General features: G+C 45.6%; 1 protein-coding gene across 1 annotated transcript in view; it reads left to right on the top strand.

Moving 5' to 3' along the window:
* LOC115481366 (integrin alpha-M-like) overlaps positions 1 to 25,123 on the top strand; it is a 152,906-nt gene that overhangs the window by 24,281 nt on the left and 103,502 nt on the right. The window contains 3 exon segments of the mRNA XM_030220448.1: positions 16,004 to 16,121; positions 19,337 to 19,440; positions 21,819 to 21,886. Coding sequence (XP_030076308.1) covers positions 16,004 to 16,121; positions 19,337 to 19,440; positions 21,819 to 21,886 — 290 coding nt within the window.

Below are 25,123 nucleotides of genomic sequence, written 5' to 3'. Positions count from 1 at the left end.
TTGCATGTTCACATTGTGCGATGCGTTCCTCTGTGTGTTCTTTCACAAATGAAATGGGCACCAGGAAGATTTTGCTTGTAGTGTATGTTTGAGAGAGTGTGTGTGAGAGTGACTGTGTGAGAGATAGAGAGAGAGTGAATGTGAGAGTGTGTGTGTGTGACAGAGAGAGATTGTGAAAGGGTCATTTGTGTAAGACATGAAACTTGCGCTAATAAGGTTAGATTACGAAGTGGTTTGTTGTTAACCAAACAGGTTTAATGTTTATTTACATTTTCAAAATTTCTTTATATACAATGTTTTTTGTGTAAACTTTGTTACAATTTTTGAAAAGCTGTCCTTGTTCAGGACCATTAATGACTTTCACAATTGCATCTGCAGATGTTTTGAGGATGCTACATATAGTTGCCCATGTGTAAACACAGGTTCTGGTAGATAAATTCCGACTTTGTCAAAAGTTTGTCCTTGTGCTTTGTTTATAGTCATGGCAAAAGCTAACTTTACTGGAAACTGTTTTCTTAGTAATGTGAAAGGCAGGTCACTGTTAGATGGTGCTAGTTGTATGCATGGGATAAAGACAATTGTTCCTGCTGTAGATCCTGTGATTATTTGGCAAATTATGAGATTGTTTTTTCAACTCTTTCACTATCAAGCGAGTCCCATTGCATAACCCTTGCTTTGTGTTTAAGTTCCACAGTAGGATAATTATGGCTCCATTTTTTAACTGCAGTTTATGGGTAGGCATGCCACTTGGTGTTTGCTCAAGTGTGTGACAGCATATGTGTGTGTGTGTCTCCATATCCTCCTCCTTCCGGCAAGCACTTGCAGGAGCACAGGGGTGGGCAGTGAAACAGAGTGTATGTGTGTGTGAGAGTGTGGGTGTGACAGAGAGACAGAGTGTGTGTGTGTGTGTTTGAGAGAGTGTGTGTGGCAGTGAGACACAGAGAATGAAAGACTGTGTGTGTGTGTGTGTGAGAGAGAGAGAGAGAGTGTGTGTGTCTGTGTGTGACACTGAGCTACAGTGTGCCAGAGTATATGTGTGTGTGTGTGTCTGCATGACTCCCTCCTTCCGTCTGAGGTGCAGGTCCCCCCCCCCTTTCTGTTCGAAGTTCCGGCCCCCCTTCCCTCCTGTGTGAGTGGCAATGTAAGGTTGCTCTGCATGAAGTTCCACCCCCCTTTCCGTGAGAATTGCGTCCCCCCCTCCTTCCATTCATCGCAGTAGATAATAGGCAGTAGGACATTTACGCAGAACAGTTACAGGCTTCTGATTAGGATTGAAATCATCTTCGTTTTCATTTCTGAGCTGCTTGTCGGGTGCCTGTGTCATGGCAGCAGGTGTTCTCTGTTCTGTCAGGGTTCGGGAGGGATGGCGTTTGGTGAGCGCGGCAGGTTCGGGAGGGCGGTTTGGGAGGCAGTCTCGTCAGCTGTTTTGTTGTTTTTTTGAGGGCGGCAGGTTCGGGAGGGCGCCAGTCGATCAATCTTGCAGCTGTATTATGGACAGCTTGTAATTTTTTGAGAAGCATTTCCTTGCACCCTGCATAGATTCCATTGCAGTAATCAAAATGACTTAAAACTAGCGACCGCACTAAATTGCAAAATACGTCTCTAGGGAAATAAGGTTTTATACGTTTTAATTTCCAAAGAGTGAAGAATATCTTTTTGACGGTAGCGTTTGTTTGTTCCACCAGTGTTAGATTTCTATCAAGTATTACTCCTAGAATTTTCAGAGACTCAGATTGGTAGGACAAGCTCAAGAGGAAATAAGGTGGAGGGATTGAACTTGTTATAGAGTGAGGTGAGTAGAAGGCAATGAGTTTTCTCTGTGTTGAGTTTCAATTTAAAGGAGTTTGCCCAAGCACGCACGGTGTGTAATCCAAGTCTGATGTTGTCAGCTATTTCGGTTAAGTCGTTTCTAAAAGGAATATAGATTGTGATGTCATCCACGAAGATGAATGGATTGAGACCAAGTTTGGAAAGAGCTACGGACAGAGGAATTAGCATTATGTTGAATAGTGTTGGGGAAAGAGGCGAGCCCTATGGCACAGCACAGTCGGCTGTCCAAGAAGGTGACAAAACTTGCTTTGGAGTTGACTTGGTAGGATCTGGAGGTTAGAAAGCCTTTTAACCATTTTAGTACATTGCCGCTGGTTCCGAAATAATCAAGGAGCTGTAGTAGAATAGTATGGTTCACCATGTCAAAGGCACTGGACATGTCGAACTGCAAAAGTAGAATGCTTTTCCCTACTGCTATCTCCCGTTTGAAGTTTGACAGGAGTGTGACGAGCACAGTTTCTGTGCTATGGAGTGCGCGGAATCCTGACTGTGATTCATGCAAAATGTGGAACTTGTCCAGATACTCATTGAGTTGCTTGTTCACCATGCTCTCCATTAATTTCACAGACAGCGGAATTGATGCAATAGGTCGATAGTTGGTAAGATCCTTGCTACTTTTCTTGGTGTCTTTAGGAATAGGGGTGAGTAGGATATTTCCATAGGTTTCAGGGAAGATTCCATTACTAAGCATGAAGTTTAAATGCAGTATCAGATCAGTAATGAAGCAGGGAGGTGCACATTTAAGTAAACAGTTTGGGCAAATATCCAATTTGCAATATTTACTGGAAAATCTGCGCAGTTCCCGCTTAACAGAATCAACTGTTAGAGGTGTAAAGAGTGAAAAAGTTCGATCAGCTGGATGCTCTCCTGGACCAGGGTCTAGGCCACTAATAAAATCACTTATTCCTACATTGTTCTGCGGTAAGGAATTCTGTAACTTAATGATTTTTTCTTTGAAAAGCTTTGCCAGATTTGCTGCAGATGGGATGTCTGTACTGGTGGTTGTGAGCATAGTGGTATCAGTTAATTTGTTAACATAAAAGTAGCGTTTTCTCAGGTCTGCATAATCCGGGCCTATTTTGGATTTATAAAAGTCGGCAGTGGGCTTAACTGTGCCCCCCACCTCGGGCTCTGGACCCCCCTCCCGCCAAGGTCTGGCTATGCCCCTGCTTTATGGGCTGCACAATTTTACATGTCAGTATTCGGTGGTGGTCCCTTGAAAAAGTGGTCCCAGCATTTAAATTAATACCTGTATTCAGTACCGGCATACATTATGTATTAAGTAGACCTAAATTAAATGTAAACTTATGAGGATAGCGGCTGAAAATCACTGTTATTTGGATAATTTTTCCCTTACTTACATTCCCTCCATCCCAGAGGTGAGCAACCTTAGTCCTTGAGGGCTGCAACCCCGGCGGGGTCTCATGCATATTCAATGGGTACAACCAAAGTGGTTTACATTTATTATATCCCAGGGGTGAGCAACCTTGGTCCTAGAGGGCTGCAACTCAGATGGGATCTCATGCATATTCAATGGGTACAATCAAAGTGGTTTACATTTATTATATCCCAGGGGTGAGCGACCTTGGTCCTTGAGGGTTGCAACCCAGGCAGGATCTCATGTGTATTCAATGGGTACAACCAAAGTGGTTTGCTTTTCCCATTAAATATGCATGAGATCTGTTTGCATGCACTGTCTCTACTGTATGCAGATAGATCTCATGCATAATCATTGGGGAAAACCAGAAAGCCCAACTGGGTTGCGGCCCTCAAGGTTGCCTACCCATGCTCCATCTCCTAAGTATACAGATTTAGATGGATTTTTGGCCCAATACTATCAGGGCCGTTTTAACCACCTATGGGGGCCTGAGCAAACTTTGCTGTTGTAAGTTAACCAGGTAGCTATCTAAGGACTGCTGCTGAATATCAGTGGTGCTTAGGTAACTCCCGGCTCCACCTCTTCTCTGCCCCCGGACCGCTCCAGTACTCACCGGATAGTGCTGCCATGGTCAGACAGAATATTCAGCAGCACTATCTGTTAATGTGTCACTGAATAATATCCTGTTGGGCCCGATCAGTGGGCGATAACCGGGTAGGAGCCCCTCCTATCCCGTTATCTTTTGCTGAATATCCACCTTTTTAAAACATTTTGCACAGTGCAGGAGGAAATGGGTTCTTATTTTTTTCAGTAGTGCATTGCATAAAGAGTCTGGCTTCTTGAAGCTTCCAGTTCAGTTTTTGTCTGCATCTTTCTATTTCCAATCTGTGGCCACTCATTGTGTATTTGGTATCAGTTTACATGTGCTATCTAAGTGTGACTGAGGTGAGATATTTCTTGTAGTGTGCGGTTTCTGTATGGGGATTTATAGCAGTCTGTCTTGCTGTCTTTTCCTCATAGAAGCTATATTGGTGCAGGGTTGTTAACCAATGGTGCCTGCACCCCCCCCCCCCCCCAGGATGCGTGAAGAGGTCAAACAGGGTGTGAGAAGGGCAGTGGCGTAGCCACAGGTGGGCCTGGGTGGGCCAGGGCCCACCCACAGGGTTCAGGCCCACCCAACAGTAGCACATGTTTAATGGTAGCTGGTGGAGATCCCAAGCTCTATCAGCTGAAGACTTCCCCCTGATGGTAAGCCAAGATGGAACGAAGTGTTTTCTCGCCAGCTGAGATATTTCTTTGGTGCTGGTGGGGGAGAGCACGTGGTGCCCACCCACTTCTTGCCTAGGCCCACCCAAAATCTGTTGTCTGGCTACGCCCCTGGAGAAGGGTCTTTGAAATCTGAGGCAATTTATTGAAAATTTTCTAGACAGGGTGAAGGCAGTCATTAGGATGGTCATTTGTAGTTTAACTCAGAAGCGTAGCCAGGTTGAGGGTGCAGGGAGAGTGGAGAGCGGACTGACAGCGCTGGCGCCTAATTTAAACCCGACAGATCGCGTCAAACATAGGCACTGGCACCGTCCGTTTGAGGGAGCGGCTGCTCACCTGGTGACCCACCTATCTACGCCTCTGATATATCTGTGTACTACTGTAATTCTAGCATCACGTTAGCAGTTAGCGACTAAGAGTTAGCGACAAATGTCGCTGTTAGTAGCCACTAGTGGACACGTGGTTTAAGAAGGGAATGGGAGGGTTTCACTGATCAGTTAAAAGGATGCGGGAACCAAAAAAGGTTAAGAAGCCCTGCTCCAGGACATGCTGCAGTGCTTGTATTGTCTGCTTTACACAGGCCAGGGGTTCTGGGTGTTAATGTTAGTTTGGTATGGCAGATTTGTGTTGGAGTTTCTTATTTTCAGTGAGCTCCTGATAGTGGAGGCAGATGGAGGTCAGTTCTAGAAAAGTGCGCCTATATTCAGGTGTTTAGAGGGTGCTTATGTGGCGTATTCTATAAAGGAAAGTAGGCATCTACTGTCTTTTAAAGACTATTAACGTAGCAGGATATATTTGGGTACCATATGTGTTAGGCACTTAAGTCAGCCAGTAGAGCTGGTGTACATGCGCAACATCCTAAATGCCAGAGATATGCTCCCAACCAAGCAACGGAGAGGGGTTCAATAGTGCAGCGAGATTCATGTAGCAAAGGAAAGCAAATGGACCTCAAGAATGGGTATGAACAACAATCTCTATTCAAAGACCCGACACGGGCCGTGTTTCGGCAAATGCCTGCTTCAGGGGTTGGCTATGATTATTATTTGAAAGATTTCAGTGTGATATGATCAAACATGTGTCCATTTCTAAGAAAGTTGGACTCTGTAGAAAAACAGTGTGTGTATAGCGTTCAAGCTCAGAATGGCAAAGTGCGTAGCTCAGTCACATCCCTTCTCCCAGACACTGCCCATGTGAGTGCCCACCCGTCCAGTGCGTACTATGTAAACGTGTGTATATGCAGAATAGTGCTTAAGTGGAGCTTTGGCATTTCCATATGTATGTGCCAGTGCTCTAATCGTTTATTTGATCCGTGTTGCCAAGATCTTTCCTGTTTTGACTGTCATTGTTTGTGTTTTTATTATGTATGTTCATTTATACTTTTGCCTTTGATAAAGGCAGTTTAGAAATTAAAAATTCTAATTCGTTTACTTGCATATTGGGCTTATGAATGTTAGTCCCCATGTCACTATTGTTGAGATGACATTCAAATTTGAATATTCTATTTTGTTGGGTAAGTAGTAAGGGGAAGTGAGCTAATTCGGTTCTGCAATCAGTATCAGATTGTATCTGTTTACCGAACTGTAGGTGCAAAATTTCTGTTGCAGTTCTGTCTCACCCTATATTATCTGGGGTTAGTGACAGTCACTTAACCCTCCATTGCCCTACTTAAATTGTGAGCCCACCAGGGACAGAGAAAGTACTGCATATAATAAATGTAAACCACTTTGATTGTACTACAGAAAGGTGTTTATCAAACCCATGACTCTTTATCCCTTTACCTTAGACCTCACTCCCATACAATAGGATTGGTTGAACGATGTTATCAAATAATTTTAATTGTAGTTGTACTTGGTGGTTGTATTTGTTCATTTGTTGTACAGACAGTGATATTTAAACATTAGGAACGCACGATTTTGACCAGTTCAATTCAGCGTAGCATGAACGTCATTCAGCGAGTAATGCACAAAGGGGTTCTGCATGGTTTTTACTATTTGTGGTCGTAGCCAACGAGAACTGTGTGCAAGTGTATTACAATGAGCTGATTAGTATTAAAATGAGCATTCCGAGCGATGCACAGCCGTTTCTGAAGGATGCACAGAAAGGAGCACCTACCTTTTAATGGGAAAATTTCTACGGGAGGTCTGGAGCTGTCATAGCATGATGGAGGCTTCTCGGCAGAGCAGTCGGCTGTCATATTTAAATAGTGTTTGCACATGTGTGTGACCCACACATAACAGCACTGTGAAGAAGTTGTCTGGGGGACAAAAAAGCATGTTGTGGAGGCACGTCCACAGCACCCGCAGTTTTGAAAAAACTTTCATACAAGGAGTGGCCTAGTGGTTAGGGTGGTGGACTTTGGTCCTGGGGAACTGAAGAACTGAGTTCAATTCCCACTTCTGGCACAGGCAGCTCCTTGTGACTCTGGGCAAATCACTTAATCCTCCATTGCCCCTTGTAAGCCACATTGAGCCTGCCATGAGTGGGAAAGTGCGGGGTACAAATGTAACAAAACAAAAAAAAGAAAAAAAAAGTTGGCGTGGAACCCCACAAAAAGAAACCCAAGGGTTTATTGCTTATATGTGCGTATATGAAAGCTGTGAGTAGCAGGGAATGCTGTGGAGGTGCATCCATAGCACACACAGTTCTGGACATGCACATAGCATCTACGTTTCGCGAGTGACTGTTCTACGCATGTGCTGCTTAGCGGGTGACTGTTCTACGCATGTGCCAGTGTTTTCCCTAACGAGCTCCTTGCTGTAATTGCAAGCAGTTCATTTGCATGAGATTTCCTTTGAGCATTCTTTGCAATTTCAAACTTGGTAACTTTTACCGGGGATCTGAGCACATATGTTTTTTTACAGGGACTTTTTGGTGCCTTTGTCTTGCATTATTTATTTATTTTGTTACATTTGTACCCCGCGCTTTCCCACTCATGGCAGGCTCAATGCGGCTTACATGGGGCAATGGAGGGTTAAGTGACTTGCCCAGAGTCACAAGGAGCTGCCTGTGCCTGAAGTGGGAATCGAACTCAGTTCCTCAGTTCCCCAGAACCAAAGCCCACCACCCTAACCACTAGGCCACTCCTCCACTCCAGTTTAAAACTCCCAGATGCACTTAGGTCAAGTTATGCATATTCTAAATCATGCTCAAGTGTGGAGATTTTGTGGTCTTTTCTGGAAAATCCTAATTTTGGTCTTTTTTTCAGGTTTATTTGCAGGGCCCAGAATTTGCAGGACATCTCTAGCAGGCTTAGGTTCTCTTGTAGAAACCTTTGGAGTAGGGAATAGAGTGTACTCTACTCGCTTCAAGATCCATTTCTTCAGTAGTCCTTCCAAACCTTTGCTGATCACTAAAGTTAGTCTGTCGACCCCTGTCTCCTCCTTTTTCCCCTTTCATGGAGTGGGACTGCATCCATTTTCCTCCAGTCCCTCTGAACCTTCCTATCTCTAAAAACAAGATGCATAGAGCTGTAAAGGTCTGCACTTCCTGGCAGAGCTCTTTCAATATTTTTTATTTATTTATTTATTTATTGTTTGCATTTGTATCCCACATTTTCCCACCTCTTTGCGGGCTCAGTGTGGCTTACAATAAGATATGAATAATGAGAATACAGTTGTTACAAATTGGTTATGGGTTACATTGTACAAGTTATGCGAGATAATCGAATTATCATTAGGAATATCACAATGGGACATCAACATTGAGACCTTGGGAGGAGACAGTGGGAAGCTTAAGGGCAGTGTTAAGACACAGAGGCACATGGTGTACATATTTCTGTGAGTAAATGTATGAGTAATGTGGAATTATGGGGGATGAGAGATCATAAGTGGATGTGTGATGCATTGATGTACAGTGAGTGTGGACTGCATCAGGTCTCCAGTGCCTTAGCTGCTCTCAGTTGGGCAACTACTTTAAGCACTTCCTTCTGTGTAAAGAGGTTTGCAATCACTTCCTAATAATTCATGCCCTAGGCGTTGCTTGAATCATGCCAAGTGCATGTTAGCTTCCCTTCCTTATGCTGGTTTCACTTCAAACAACCTTTCGTTCATCTTTTGCCTTCATTATTCTCTCCAACCCTATGGACGTTGTAAAGAAAGGGGTTGAGAATGTCTGTCTGTCAGTCTGGGGGCAAAATAACTTTCTGAAATGTGTTTTATTTCTATTTATTATTGAATGAGATGAAACTTGGCATGAGGGAAAAACAGTTAAAAGACACAATAAGTTCAACAATGGGCCAAGTGGGACTGGGGGGGTTCCAGAAAAATAAGTCCCTCTCCAAAAAAGTGGCCTGTAGCACAGAAACCAGAGGTGTAGCCAGACCTTGATTGGGGAGGGGGGGGGGGCTGTGACCAAAATGTGTGTGTGTGTTTGTGGAGGGGCGTTTTGCCATGCCTCCCCGCTGCTTCCTGCCGCTGCCACAACCCCACTTACCTAGTCTGGCAGGGATCCCCAAGCCCCGCCAGGAGAAGACTTCCTGTGGTGATAGTTGGTGCTTTGCTTCCTGTCCCAATTTCCTGGTCTGGCACGCATTCTAGGTTTTAGTGAAATTGAGCACCCGCAAAGCTCAGGAGAGGGGGATGAAGGCAGGCAGCACAGCGGTGAATATCGCTGCAGGAAAGCTTTTGCTGACAGGGCTTGAGGACCCCTGCCAACCAAACCAGCAGACCTTGGGGGCCCAAACCCAAATTTTGGGGGACCCAGTCCTCCTGTGCCTAAGCCACTGATAGAAACTTAGAGTGAAATGTAGCAGAGAACAGGGCAAGGTAGTTTAATATTCCCAACTCTTTCAAAGCCTTCTACTTCGCCAACCTATTTGCCTCGTAATTGCCCTATGCCCAAACTGCCTCCTTGTCTCATAACTGCCCATCTGCCAACTGCTCCATCGTCCTACATACTACCTCACTCCCAAAACCTACCCCCAACTGCCACACCACCTTGTAAACTGCCCAATCCCCAAAACTACTCCCCTTCAACTGTCCCATCCCCAAACTGCCACATCCTCTAAAATTTCTTCCTGCAAAATGCCTCACTGCAAAAACCTACCCCCAACTACTCCACCACCCCTTGCAACTGTCCCATCCCCAAACTGCCACACCCCCTAAAATTTCCCCCCCCTGCAAACTGACCTACTCCAAAAACTTACCCCCAACTACTCCACCACCTCTCAAACTGTCTCTACAGCCAAAAACTACCCCCTGCAACTGCCCCATCACCTTACAAATTGGCTCACCCACAAAACTAGTCCCCAACCCTAGCCCTACATGCTCCAGATTGTCCCACCTCATAATACTGGGAACCTGCAAGTGCCCCCACCCCTGCTACCTCCCCCACAGACACAGCACAAGCCCAGCACATATACACAACACACAAACGCATGCAAACCCCACAGATACACAGGGAATATAAATAATTCCCTATCCCTTTATTTCATTTTCATGGTTGTTAATTCTACTGCGCAAATGTTTACTTCGAGAATCATACAGTTTTCTTATTGGTTGCTATCAGGGGCATTTTCGAAAGAAAAGGGCACCCATCTTCCGACACAAATCGGGAGATGGGTGTCCATCTCTCAAGGTCGCCCAAATCGGCATAATCGAAAGCCAATTTTGTGCGCCCTCAACTGCAGTCTGTCGCGGGGATGACCAAAGTTCACAGGGGCGTGTCGGAGGCGAAGGTGGGACTGGGGCGTGCTTAAGAGATGGGTGTCCTCGGCCGATAATGGAAAAATGAAGGGCGTCCCTAACGAGCATTTGGTCGACTTTACTTGGTCCATTTCTTTTCACGACCAAGTCCCAAAAAGGTGCCCAAACTGACCAGATGACCACCGGACAGAATCGGGGATGACATCCCCTTACTCCTCCAGTGGTCACCAACCCCCTCCCACCCTAAAAAAATATATATATTTTTTTCCAGCCTCTATGCCAGCCTGAAATGTCATACCCAGCTCCCTGACAGCAGTATGCAGGTCCCTGGAGCAGTTTTAGTGGGCGCAGTACTACTACTACTACTACTATTTAACATTTCTAGAGCGCTACAAAGTGTACGCAGCGCTGTACAAACACAGAAGAAAGACAGTCCCTGCTCAAAGAGCTTACAATCTAATAGACAAAAAGTAAAGCATTTAAATTTAAAATATTTAAGCAGTCAAGCACAAGAGAACAGTCACAGAAGGACAGAAGATGTTGAAGGGTGGTCAGTGTGATTAGGTGTAACTCTGGTTGGAGTAGTGGGAGAAGGTGATAGAAGAATAGAAAGCAGTACACTTCAGGCAGGCGGACCCAGGCCCCCCCCTACCTGTTACACTTGTGCTGGTAAATGTGAGCCCTTCAAAACCTACCCGAAATGCACGGCACCCACATGTGGGTGCCCCCTTCACCCCTTAGGGCTATGGTAGTGGTGTACAGTTGTGGGGAGTGGGTTTTGGGGTTTTTTGGGGGGGTTCAGCACACACGGTAAGGGAGCTATGCAGCTGGGAGCAATTTGTGAAGTCCACTGCAGTGCCTCCTAGGGTGCCCGGTTGGTGTCCTGGCATGTCAGGGGGACCAGTGCACTATGAATGCTGGCTCCTTCCATGACCAAGGGCTTGGATTTGGTCATTTTTGAGATGGGTGTCCTCGGTTTCCATTATGGCTGAAAACCGGGGACGACCATCTCACTATTTAGGTCGACCTAAATGTTGAGATTTGGGCGTCCCCGACCGTATTATCGAAACGAAAGATGGACGCCCATCTTGTTTCAATAATATGGGTTTCCCCACCCCTTCGCCGGACGTCCTTAGAGATGGTCGTCCCCGTTCGATTATGCCCCTCCACGTGTATTGCCAAGAAGCATCTGTTGTCGTGGGCAGGGCCAAATTAAGCTATTGTCAAGCTTTGCACATACTTTGGCTCCAGAAAAAGGAGGACACATTGAGCCAGTCCGGGTTTTACTTCCATTGCTTTCAGTGGAAGTAAAATCCAGACTGGCTCAATCTGTCCTCTTTTTTTTTTTTTTTTTTTCTGGAGCTATATGGTGACTCTATTTGTGTTAGCATGTTTAGCATTGCCCTGTGAGATGTGTTCAGGATTCAGGAGGTTAGTATTTCTGTCTGGCTTGCTAACCAGGATTCTGCACTATTGTCCACAAGATCGAAGGACAGGTATTATCTGTGGACATTTTCATAGTGCCCCCCCCCCCCCCCACCCACCTTGAGTGAGTTTGCCCTTCCAATAGCTGCAGAAACTGCAGGTAAGATCCAGTGAATGGAAAAATAGTGGGGGCTGAAGGGTGGAAGGCAGCTCTAGTCACTGGAAGGGAGGAAGTTATCTGGAGGAAGTTTCTGTGCTGCAGAAATGACGTTACAGTATGTGGTAAGGGGAAGACGAGAAATGAACCTCTTTTAAAAATATTTAAAAATTTCCTCAATACATTTCTATGGAAGAAGCATGTCTAACTGTTGCAATATATATACAGTATACACTGATTTTCTTTTTTCAACACAATCATAGATCTGGAAGCTCAGGAGCCTTACATAGAAACTTAGTGCCTGATATTCAAAACAATTTAAATAGCCAGGAGAAGCTCTTGGCCGTTTGAATTGCCTGTCTGGAGCTAACCAAGCATTTTCAGCAGTACTTAACTGGGTAATACCGCTGAAAATACCCGGTTAGCACTCAAGCTGAAGCCGGCTATTTTGGGGCCTTCCGTTGGTGAAGTTGGAACTTAACTAGTTAATATACCTGCAAGATAAATCTTCATAACTGTTTAAGTACTTAGCTGGCTATGTTTTAGTCGCTCCCTATACCCAGAAATTCAATACCAGAGCCTGGACATGCCGACATTGAATTTCCAGGTTTAACCCTGGTGGTGGTCAGCAAAATGCTGATCACCACTGGCTGAATATCTGGCCCATAGAAAATGGCGGCAGTTAAAGACCGTATTCCCTATCCAGTCTGCCCATTGTGATAAACACAGGTTTGCCCTACCCCAAGGAAGTCCCAGAGGGCGATCTTCTACAAGAAACTGGGAAAATGCCATGATAGAGCCAGTAGAGGGCGCTCCAAGGGAATATCTGGGTTATACCCTGAAGGACATCAGACAGTTACGGAGGACAGAGAGGGTGCCAGGAGGATGCTAAGGCTCCCAGAGAGAGTCCGAGCCTTTGGGCTAGGCCGGACCACCCATTATAAAGCCTTCTTGAGAATCCCTATTTTGTTAGGAAAAGGGGAATGTTTCTCTGGGGAGATGGAGGAAGACCCTTCAGGGTATAACCCAGATATTCCCTTGGAGCTCCCTCTACTGGCTCTATCATGGCATTTTCCCAGTTTCTTGTAGAAGAGCACCCTCTGGCGGCTTTCATGGGGTAGGGTAAACCTGTGTTTATCACACCATCCATACCATCTGCTATTCTTTTCTTTCCCTTAGAGATCCTATGTGCTTGTACCATGCTTTTTTGAATTCGGATACAGTTGTCATCTCTTCTACTTCCACTGGGAAGCCATTCCACTCAAGCCTTTCAGAAATGAAATATTTCCCTAGATTACTCATGAGCCTGTCCCCTTTCACCTGTACTTAGCAGTCAAAATGAGAGAAAGTGTTTAGTACATCTGACAGTGCCTTTGTTCGTACCAGGTCCATTACCTCCCCACAAGTGGGTTTGTCACTTGCTTAGCTGGAGGAATGCCACTACAGGACATCTAGAGCTTCCCAAATCTGAGCACATGCTGCAGCTGGTAGGCTCTTGGGAAGCACCTATGTAAGGTGGTTGTATGACTACTTTTAGGGGTTCACTTTGTTTTTTACCCCTATTTGGTTTCTCTGTCTTATGTTGGCTAGCTTAACTGGACACTGAACCAGATCTTCTCTTCAGAAGTCTGTCCAAGGAAGCATTAGAACATTAAACAAGATCGGCAACAGGGGTGAACCCTGTAGAACACCTGAAGGACTATGGTCCCACCTGTACCATATATTTAGCTGGGATTTAACATCATAGCACATCATAAGACTCCTGAAGAAGGCGCTACGGCGCCGAAACACAGCTGTGTTGAGTCATATATTTGTTTGATGCTACCAATAAACTATTTTTAATCATACGTCTATCTCTCTGGTTGAAAAGAGCCTGCCTTCCCTACTCTTTTTCTACTTTTCCACTGGACCTTCTTCGTGGGGATCAAGTGCACCTCCACACCTAGTGTGGTCTCCCCTTTGTTGAGAACCAGAGAAGCCAGGATTTAAATCCTACATCTCCTACTGATGCTCCTTATGACCTTAGGCAAGTTAGTTCACCCTCCATTTCCACAGATACTGTCCCGTTCCCCGGTCCTACCTGTGCCTCCGATGGAGGGGGCGCGGATCCGCGAGCCCCGCGACGCCTGGAGTGGCGAAGGGGAGCCGCCGGGAAGACCAATGCAGTCGCAGGGACCCGCGAGCCGCCCGGGCGAGCGCCGGCCGCGGAGAACGGGGCATCGCGCCAACCAAGATGGCGGCGCCAGCATCGACGCCTCCAAAGAGCGGACCAGCGCTCAGGCTCCGCCCATCGCTCCCGAGATTGGTGCGCCGGTCCTGAGGCCCCGCCTGGAGAGCGGGCCGACCAATCCCGAGGCCCATTGTCTCCTGGGGTCGGGTTGGTTGGCTCCTCTCCCGGGGAGGGGGCGGAACGGCGCGACATTTAAACCAGGATGCAGGGAAACTCACTGCTTCCGGTTCGTGGTTACTGAAGCCGTCACAGTGGGTTTCCCTGTGCTATCCTGCTACCCTCTGCCTCAGAGACTGTGCCTTCTTGCTAGCCGTCCTGCTAGCCCTCCTGCGGAGACTGTGCCTTCTTGCTAGCCGTCCTGCTAGCCCTCCTGCGGAGACTGTGTCTTCTTGCTAGCCGTCCTGCTAGCCCTCCTGCGGAGACTGTGCCTTCTTGCTAGCCGTCCTGCTAGCCCTCCTGCGGAGACTGTGCCTTCTTGCTAGCCGTCCTGCTAGCCCTCCTGCGGAGACAGTGCCTTCTTGCTAGCCGTCCTGCTAGCCCTCCTGCGGAGACAGTGCCTTCTTGCTAGCCGGCCTGCTAGCCCTCCTGCGGAGACAGTTCTTTCTTGCTAGCCGCCCTGCTAGCCCTTCTGCGGAGACTGTGCCTTCTTGCTAGCCGTCCTGCTAGCCCTCCCTCAGAGACTGTAATCTTGCTAGCCGTCCTGCTAGCCCTCCTCCTAAGATTGTGACTCCAGCTAGCCGTCCTGCTAGCCCTCCTACAGAGACTGTACTTTGGTTAGCCGTCCTGCTAACCTCTCCTTCAGAGATTGTGCCTTTGTGGCTAGCCGGCCCTGCTAGTCCTCCCTTATAGATTGCGTTCTGACTACCAGCCAGGTCAGCCGTCACCCCGCGGTTCCAGCAGTCCTGCTGGCCGCCTGCAGCTGAGGGCTCAACCCTCGGTGAACGGAGGTCGCCGCAGGTGAAGATTGGGGTGCTCGGCTGCCCTCTGGGCCTTGCCGGGCCTTAGGGTACCCAAGGGCTCACCATTCGAGACAGGACAGATACAAGTTAGATTGTAAGCCCTCTAGGGCACGGATCTACCAACCATGCTTGACTACATGTTTCACCTTCAGTTCTGATCTGGAAAGGCAAGTAAGAAAGCCTAAAATCCAAATAGGGCTTTGTGTTAGAATTCGGCATTTCTGTTTAAGGCAGATTGCCACAGAGAGAATTGGTCCTTAGGATATTCTGAATATTCATCACTAGTACACAATTGAGGTTCATTGAATTACACTATAGTTATCACATATAAATATACTTTCTTTTACATAACTATGCACCTAATAATCTTAGCTCATATGATTTTATTGTACTACAAATATCAAATACAAAACCATCCCTATATTTAACAATAAAACACATATTTTTCCTAATCCAAATGCACCTCTTATAATTTAGGATACTTTCCAATGTCACTTGTGGATTCCAAACGAGTAGAAGGGAGGGGAAATGGGACTTGATATACTGCCTTTCTGAGGTTTTTGCAACTACATTCAAAGTGGTTTACATATATTCAGAGAGTCACAAGGAGCTGCAGTGGAGTTCCCCAGGATCAAAGTCCACTGCACTAACCACTAGGCTACTCCTCCACTCAAGTTTACACAGTCTAAATTATAAAAGGTGTAATTAGATTAGGAAAAATAAGATTGAAGCAGAAGAGGAGTGGCCTAGTGGTTAGATCACCAGTCTTGACATCCAGAGGTGGCCCGTTCACATCCCACAGCTGTTCCTTGTGATCTTGGACAAGTCATGTACAAAATTAGATTGTGAGTCCTCCAAGGACAGGAAAATACCCAACATACCTGAATGTAACTCACCTTCAGCTACCACTGAAAAAGGTTTGAGATAAATAAATGATCCCTTCCCTATTTTTATAGGTTCTTTTGCTGTGAAATAACAGGTTGCCTTGGTTCAGACCCGGCTGTTGAGCTAATTGGAATTTACATTAGTTTAGGAATGTTCTGTGCTTTTACTTTGTGTGATGCTGGGAGGGTAACTTAATTTTCCCATTTCTTTTGTCTCCTTGTCTGTTTCTAGTTCTGGTGCAGAGAATCAGAAGTTTTAATATCAATGTGCAGCATCCCATCACCTTCCAGAATGCCGAAGCTTCCTTTGGGCAAAGCGTGCTTCAGTTTCATAGTGACAGCGGGCCCTGGTGAGACTGTCTTCCAAAACACTGCAGACTTGCATCTGAGAAGGAAGGTAGGGCTAAGTCTCTCTCTTAGATACAGTGAGAGGTAAGAGACAGTGAGAGAGAGGGAAGGAGGATACAGCAAAGAGACAGACACACACAAAACCCAGTAACCGAATGAAGCCTTGCGCCAAGAAGAGGACCTCGGCTGGTAGGGGTTGGGGTACCCGCCAGCAAAGGTAGGCGACGGCGGGTTGGCGGCGGGAGGGGGGGTCAAGAGGGTCATCAGCAGGGGGGTCCAGGCCCAAATCTATGGGGGCCCAGGCCCCCGTGGCCCCACATAGCTATGCCACTGCTACAAAGTTAGTGCATTCTAAAAACGCTAGCGTGCCTTTGTAAACAGGGCCCTAAATTGGGATGAGGGCACTATTTGGATGCCATTTTATTTCCTGTTGGGTCTAATCATTTTATTCAGATCAGGAATCAACAATACGCAGCCTGTGTGCTTGAATGTGGCGTGTCAAGACATTTTACTTACAATGCCAGCTGGGAAGAAAGCTGGACGGGCCTAGGACCATTGATGGGAAGTCATGGGGAAAAGGAAATACTTTTTCACTCAACGAATAGTAAAGCTCTAGAACTCTGTGCTGGAGGATGTAGCAACAGCGGTTAGCGTATCTGGGTTTAAAAAAAGGTTTGGGCAAGTTCCTGGAGGAAAAGTCCATAGTCTGCTATTGAGATAGACGTGGGAAAGCTATTGCTTGCCCTGGGATTAGTAGCATGGAATGTTGCCACTATTTGGGTTTTGGCCAGGGTCTTGTGACCTGGCTTGACCACTGTTGGAAACAGGATACTGGGCTAGATGGACCATTGGTCTGATCCAGTGTGGCTATTCTTATGTTCTTATGTCATCCAGTCTCTTCTCATATGTCTTATGGAGCAAGCCCCATATCAGTTTTGTCACCTTTCTCTAGACTTCATCTAGTCTTTTACATCCTTAGCAAGATACAGGCTCCAAAACTGAACACAGTACTCTAGGTGGGGCTTCACCAACTACTTGTACAGGGCATCAACACCTCCTTTTCTTGCTGGTTACTCCTTTCTCTATGCAGCCTAGCATCCTTCTGGCTACAGCCACTGCCTTGTCACACTGTTTTGTTGCTTTAAGATCCTCAGACACCATCACCCCAAGGTCCCTCTTCCTGTCTGTTCATATCAGTCTCTCGCCTCCTAAGACATATGACTCCCTTGGATTTCTACTCCCCAAATGCATCACTTTGCACTTTTTTGCATTAAATTTTAATTGCAAAACATTAGACCAGTCTTCTAACTCCATCCATTCCTATTCTTCCCCATTATCTCTTGTAGGTTTGCTGTATTAGTTTCATTTTACTACATTGGCGCCTGCCTCTGTGGTGCATTGTAAGCCACATTGAGCCTGACAGTGTTGGGAAACTGTGGGGTACAAATGAGATAATAAATAAATAAATAACTTTTGCAGATCACTTTTCTTGTTTTCCACTCCCTCCAGGGTGTCCACTCTATTACAAATCTTGGTATCATCCGCAAAATAGCACACCTTAACTTTTAACCCTTCAGCAATGTCACTCACAAATATATTGAACAGAATTGGCCCCAGTGCCAATCCCTGAGGCACTCCACTACTCACCTGTCCTTCCTCCAAGTGAATTCCATTGACCATCGCCCTCTGGTGTCTGTCAACCAGTTTCTAATCCACTTCACCACTTTATGTCCTAACTTCAGTTTGTCAAGTTTATTTAAGAGCCTCCTATGAGGACATAAAGTTTTGAGCAAATCCTATTTGCATGCACTTCTAATGCAAGCTTACTGCATTGGCCCCAAAGACCACTGACTCTGTATTTTATTATAACTTTAACAAAGCAGGGGCGTAGCCAGACACCCAATTCTGGGTGGGCCTGGGCCCAAGATGGGTGGGCAGAAGAACCCCACCCCATCCCATAGGAGATTTGGTCTCTCCTCTCGCCTGCATGCCATATGGTCTCTCAAATATCCCTCCTCTCCTGCACACCTTTTAAATTTCAGATTTTCAGTGAGGAGCAACTAATCCACACTACTTATGTAGGCCCCACATCCTTCCCACTGATGTAGCTTCCTGTTTCCGCATAGGCAGGAATACATCAGAGGGAAGGCTGTGGGGGGCAGGTGTAAGCAGTATGTATCAGTTGCTGCTTCCTTCAGGCGAAGATCTGCTATTTATAAGGTATGCAGGAGGGACAGTTGTTGGAAGTTCTCAGCTTGGGAATCTCTGCCGGCCACATCATAGGTGTGCTGCTATTGGTGGGCCTGAGCTCAAAGTGGGTGGGCCTGGGCCCACCCAAGCCCACCCTTGGCTACGCCACTTAACAAAGTATCCAAATCAACTCACACATGGACAGAAACAGTGTGCACCAACCCTGTCAACCTGTTTCAGGGACCGTCTGCTAGAGAGAAAATGCTCAGCTTGCCAAAAGAAAACTGACCAAAATGGGTAATCAGAGGCGACAACAGAGAGAGCAAGAACCAAAATTCAACAGAACTGATAAGGTTTTAAAAAGCCCTGGATCACTAGGAACCCAGGGAGCTCCATGATAGGAAAAGACAAGGCCTAAGGGAGGAACCTACAGCAGGAAACAGAATCTTGTCTTCTCACTGGACAACTCCTGTGGGGGGGGGGGGGGGGGGGGTGGTAAGTGATTAGAGCTGGTAGAAAAGCATTTTTCTTGCTCAAGTAAGTGCATATAACATTGACTAAAATAGGTACTCAGAAAACACAGTGTCTCTTTTATGCGATATTCCTAGAGGTGTTCCCAAGGTAGAAGAATGTATGGACCCAGAGCACGATCAGCATCTATGAGCACAGTGTTAGAAACCGTGCATTTGCACTAATTCTTACCAACTCACCTGTCTTGGAGCAGATGTAACTTCTGTAGCAGCTCATACAAAGTCTGTTTTGTAAAGGCAGACAGGGGCAACACAAGCATCTTCAGCACATGGGTCCCCTTTTCTAAAATGACCCTTCGTGTGCTCTGTGACTGCACAGTGGTGTATCTGTGTGATGCCGGTGATTTATATATCCCAGTCCTTGCTCTGTGACTGCACAATTGTGTGTGAGTCTGTGTGATGACAGTGAATTATAAATCCCAGTCCTTATTCTGTGGCTATACAGTGTTCTCTGTTTGAAGATGCTATAAATCAACAATTGACTGTCTGTTTTCCAGTGTTGTCATCAGTGCTCCCTTAGAAAAGGATTCTTCCACTCAGGCCGGCAAGTTGTATAAATGCACTTACTCTGGATCCAGCTGTGTTACCATTAATGTTCCAGGTAGGTTTTTCTTTTACCTACACAAGGAAATATCCTTTTTTTTCACAAGGAAGAATTGATTTAATTGGCTACTGATTATTATCTAAGAAAAAAATCCATGGTGTATGTAGTTAAGTTACCTTTTATCTGAAAGAAAAATCTCATTTTTGGGTCAACTAGATGAGCTGGTTGTAGTGATGTAGACAGTGGAAGAGTAGAGTTGTCAAACAGCTGGCATGTGGACTGGCTACCAGTAAGACCTTTAATCTGGCAATAGAATTGCCAGTAATCTGCCAGCTGCTTGCTGTACCTTCTCTCTCTTCATTTCTTTTCCTTACCTGCTCAGCAAAATTATGTATAGAATTGCCCCTGCTCCCCACTGAACCACACCTACAGGCATCCATGTTCTACATAGATAGGAAGGCTCAGGGATCAGGAAAGTGGAAGGTGTTCTATATTCTATCTGGCTGAGTCTCTCCGAAAATCTGGGAGACATGCACTCTCTGTATATGTATAAGCACTGAGCTGATAAAGGGATTAGAACTCTCATCATGTATTAAATTAGTCTAATCCAAAAGAAAGTCGTATCAGTCTTGTTTTCTTGATGAGCATGCTGGGTGAATCTCTTCATAAAGATGGTTAATAAATTCCAATAAATATAAGGGTGCGATCCGATGTTCAGCAAGCGGCAGTCAGCAGTTTTTAAGCCACTGACAACTGTGGGCTGAACTAAACCTGGAAATTCAACATCTGTGGCATGCTGCTGGCTGAATATCGAGCCCAGTGTTTATAGGTCTAATTGTTAGATGGGGAAGGGACGCTGTGATAGTCTTAGCTAAAAACTAGCTGGATATAAATTAGGATGAAAAACCTGTATTACAAAGTAATTTGTGCCAGTTGAAAATGCAGCCTTTCAGATTACATTTTACAAATGATGGTAATAAAAGTATATTTCCCCAGCATAGCCTCAAGGGCTAGAATGGGAGGAGGAGGGGAAAATAAATCTTGAGATGTAAAAGTGTCAGGTCCAGGTGTGAGCTGCCCAATTAGTTGTCTACTGAATATGAGAGTGGCTGTGTGAAGGGAGAGGGAGAGCTGCCAAACATGACTATAGGAAAAACCAAAATTCATCCTGACTCAGGGGCAAATTAACAAAAAACAGATGATGGGCACATGCAATCCCACACTGTCACATGGGATGTAGTGCACCGAGTGAAGGGGTTGTTGGGGCAAACGGATTGTGAACCCAGAGGGGCCCTTTTTCTAAAGTGCACAAAACCTGGGTTTAACATGCTGTAATGTGGTAGTTTCCTCTACGCTAATCCCAGATTGAACACAGCATTTCATAGGACAGTTTTATTTCGTTTCTTTTTTGCAGGTCGTGTGTTAATGTTTCCATCACTGCATGGAACCTGCAAAAAATGATTGCAAGAACCAGTTAGCATGCACTAATCGTAATGCAGGAATACCCATGCCTGGCCCGTGTCATGCTCCTTCAGAGGAACATTCAAATAAAATAAAAAAAATCACTACTGCAGGATTTAGCACAGAAATAGGGAAGACACTACATAATACATCAATGCATTTGTGTGATACCCCGTTTCCACACACTAAAGCGTGTTAAGGACTTAAGTCCCAAAGTTTTACACCTCTGTCTTTTAGTTCAATAAAGTCATCTCAGGAGGAGAAGGAATGGGAAAGGGGTATGTGGGGTTTTTTAGTTTGGTAAACTGACTTCACGAGCAGGATTTTCAATAGTGTAAAAAGTGGAGGAATATTTTACCCAGGGGACTGAGCTGGGATAGAGGGCCAGTGTAAGAGAGACTGTTTGAAAAAATGATCTAGACAGTGCGTTTTTTCTAGCGAAAACGGTCACCCTTCAAGGGTGGGGTGATCACTGAGGGACCCATCCCACAATAGCCAGGCTCCCTGCAACCAATCACAGAGTCTATGACAAGGCAGAATTGGTGTGTAGGGCCTGAGCTCTTTCATTAAAGTGTGGGGCCCATAGGTCAATTTTAGCAGGCAATGGAAAAGGTGATGGTACTCAGTACCCCCAAATACCCCCTCAAAAAAAGCCCTGGATCTAGACAAAATAGAATTTTGATATGTGAGCGTGCCAGGGATAAGCGCTTAGGAGCCCGCTTTTTGATGCTGCTTTCAACTCCTAACCCTTATTCACTTGTTCAGAACCCTTATTTTATCATCCTCACTTTAATATTCCCTTATCTCTTGTTTGTCCTGTTTGTCTGTCCTAATTAGATTGTAAGCTCTGTCGAGCAGGGACTGTCTCTTCATGTTCAAGTGTACAGCGCTGCGTACGTCTAGTAGCGCTATAGAAATGATAAGTAGTAGTAGAGGTGCTGCCTTTTCATGGTGACTTCTCTCTTCCTCCACAGGCTCAAATGATGGCCTCCCCAGATCTTTCTTTGGCCTGTCTCTGGCAGCCAATCAGCAAAAGCTCATTGTAAGTATGACTACCGTTGCTACTCTGTCTGTACACAACAGTGAGATCTGTGGTCACCATCTGCAAAATGACTGCAGCTTTCATTCATTCTTGTTGCTCACAATCTCAAAATTCTCTAAATGGCGCTCAAAATTGCATGCACAAATTTGAGCATGTGCCCACTTGCACACATAATTTTATTGAATAACAAGCCAATTAGTGCCAATAATTGGGTGTTAATTATTGGCATTAATTGGCAACGATTTGAATTTACGCACACATCTTCCTGGTCGGTATTCTATAAAGATGGGCGTGTAAAGTTTTAAGCGCAGATCCGAAAAGGGGGTGTGGCCATGGGAGTGGGTTGGGGCATCCACTAGAATTTGCGTGCAGTGTTGTAGAATACGACAGATCTGCGCCTAATTTAGGCACGAGTATTTAGACCAGGTTTCAGGTGGTGTAAATCCTCATGCCCGAAATTGGGCACAGCTCCTGGCACTAAGCACTATTCTATCAATGGTGCCCAACTCAGAGCACCGTTTACAGAATAGCACTTAGTACTAGCTGCGTACTGAGGGTGGGGCGGTGGAAGTGGTCCATCCTGGGTGCACGCTGTGGGGGGGGGGGGGTTGGGGGGGAGAATAGGGAAAAGCTGCACAGCTGTCGGCTCCGCCAGTTCCCTGCTCCCTCTGATGTTACTTCCTGCTCCGGGGCAGAGGGAGCAGGGAACCAGCAGAGCCGACAGCCAAGCGGCTGCTCCCAGCACCCCAGGAGGTAAGAGCAATGCACCCGGGGGGTTGTTTTGAGGTGATGCGCTGGGGAGGGGGGGATGAGGCTGCATCCGGGGGGGGGGGATGACGCTGCATCTGGGGGGAGTGCGCAGTGGTGATCTGCCCTGGGTGGCAGCCAACCAAAGAACACCACTGCTTAGTACTCATCTTTTTTGGCACATTTACAGAATTTAGCTCAATGTGACAAAAAATTATGCTAAGGCAGGTCACAAATTCCCACAGGTGAAATATAAGTCAGCAAATTAAAAACAAAAAAATACATAATCAAAAATGAAGGAAGAAGATATCAGGATACCAGGGATTTCACATGTTCTCAATCTTTTATTTACTCCCTTATCAAGAAATGTTCATCTTAGTGTTAGCAGTGTATGTGGAAAGGGTGAAAAAAAAAAAACCAAGCCTCCTCAATATCTAAAGTGAAAGCAAGTATTGCTATGCAGAAATCTACTCAACGAGGACCCAAACGTAATGCTGGTGTATGTAAGAGCACCCCAACACTGGCTGATGTTTCAGCTTGTTCCTGTAGCAGGGAAACGACCAAAAAAAACAAACAACAACAAAAAACAATCACTTATCTCTGAACAGAGAACATGATCAATGGGATCACCAAATTCACCAAACAACTGTGCCTAAAATAGTCTCTATACACAGGACAGCCAGCAACCACATAAAGATATCTGTATAAGCTTTATGTTTCAGACAGCCAATTTATCTGCAGAAACTGGACTGCAGCTAGGTGGCTGTAAGTTATATAGACATTTTGTGTACATGGAAGCATTACTTTATGTAAGGGGATGGGTTCTGATATACCACCTTTCTGTGGTTACAATCAAAGCAGTTTACATATTATGCATTGCCTAAAGCTGTCAAAACTATTCAAAACCATCTCAACTTTAGGAAATTACTCAAGACCAGCCTATTCCGGAAGGCTTACCCCCAGGATGCAACATAAAACCTAAAGTCCTTCAAAACAGCATATAAACGGAACATTTTGGACTCTCCTACCATTACCCTTTTTCCCTCTATACCATGTTCCTTCTATCCTCGCTGACTACCACAGTTTATTGTATTTCTATAACTACTGGACTGGCGATAGCCTTTTTGGTATATTGCAAGGCCACATTGAGCCTGCAAACATGTGGGAAAATGCGGGGTATAAATGTGATAAATAAATAAAATTATGTACAGGTACTTATTTTGTACCAGGGGCAATGGAGGGTTAAGTGACTTGCCCAGAGTCACAAGGAGCTGCAGTGGGAATCAAACTCAGTTCCCCAGGATCAAAGTCCACTGCACTAACCACTGGCTACTCCTCCACTAGCAACATTCCATGTAGAAGCCTGCCCTTGCAGATCAGCAACACGGCCGCGCAGGCTTCTGTTTCTGTGAGTCTGACGTCCTGCACATACGCGCAGAAACAGAAGCCTGCGCAGCCGCGTTGCTGATCTGCAAGGGCCGGCTTCTACATGGAATGTTGCTAGTGGAATAGCAACATTCCATGTAGAATCTCAAATAGTAGCAACATTCCATGTAGAATCTCAAATAGGGAAAGGGAAATGGGACTTTATATACCACCTTTCTGTGGGATTTGCAACTACATTCAAAGTGGTTTACCTAGTATATACATGTACTTATTTGTACCTGGGGCAATGGAGGGTTAAGTGACTTGCCCAGAGTCACGAGGATCCACAGTGGGAATTGAATATGGTTGCCCTGCACTAACTATTAGGCTACTCCTCCACTCCACAAAACTCTCTGCAGCTAAAAGCCAATGCATGGGATAATCACTGCCAAATTATCTTGTAAGAGATAGGATTATTGGTTACAAATTGACTCAAGTTTTCTGTGTTCCGTTATCCATACACATGTGTAGTATTATTCTCATAAGTGCCACCCTGAATAGACGTGTATAACTTTATACAGATATCTTATCCATATAACGTTTTACCTGCTAATTGTACAACTTTTCTGGATCTTGCCTGAATATTGCCACTATCTGTGTAAGTTTTTTGCATGTCTCCAGTTCTGCCCAAAATTGAAACGGCTAACTTTGGTCTTGCAGTAATATATTTAGCCGAATGTTAAGCCATTGTGCTAAGGAGGGGGGAGATTAAAAAAAAAAACTTATATGGTTGGCACCAGTGCCATCTGCCTAAATCCTTTTGAAGGTCAATCCTAAACTGTAGTTCCGCAAATGAGACATTGATTACATTAATGGAGTGGAGGAGTGGCCTAGTGGTTAGGGTGGTGGACTTCGGTCCTGAGGAACTGAGGAACTGAGTTTGATTCCCGGCACAGGCAGCTCCTTGTGACTCTGGGCAAGTCACTTAACCCTCCATTGCCTGCCGCATTGAGCCTGCCATGAGTGGGAAAGCGCGGGGTACAAATGTAACAAAAATAAATAAATAAATTATCAGTTTGGAGCTGTATACCAACTTAGGGTCCAAAATGACCCCCCCCCCCCCAC

Source organism: Microcaecilia unicolor, chromosome 12 (assembly GCF_901765095.1).
Source record: "Microcaecilia unicolor chromosome 12, aMicUni1.1, whole genome shotgun sequence".
Classification (NCBI taxonomy): Eukaryota; Metazoa; Chordata; class Amphibia; order Gymnophiona; family Siphonopidae; genus Microcaecilia; species Microcaecilia unicolor.
The sequence above is the reverse complement of the archived record's forward strand: the minus strand, read 5'-3'. Positions and strand labels throughout refer to the sequence as shown.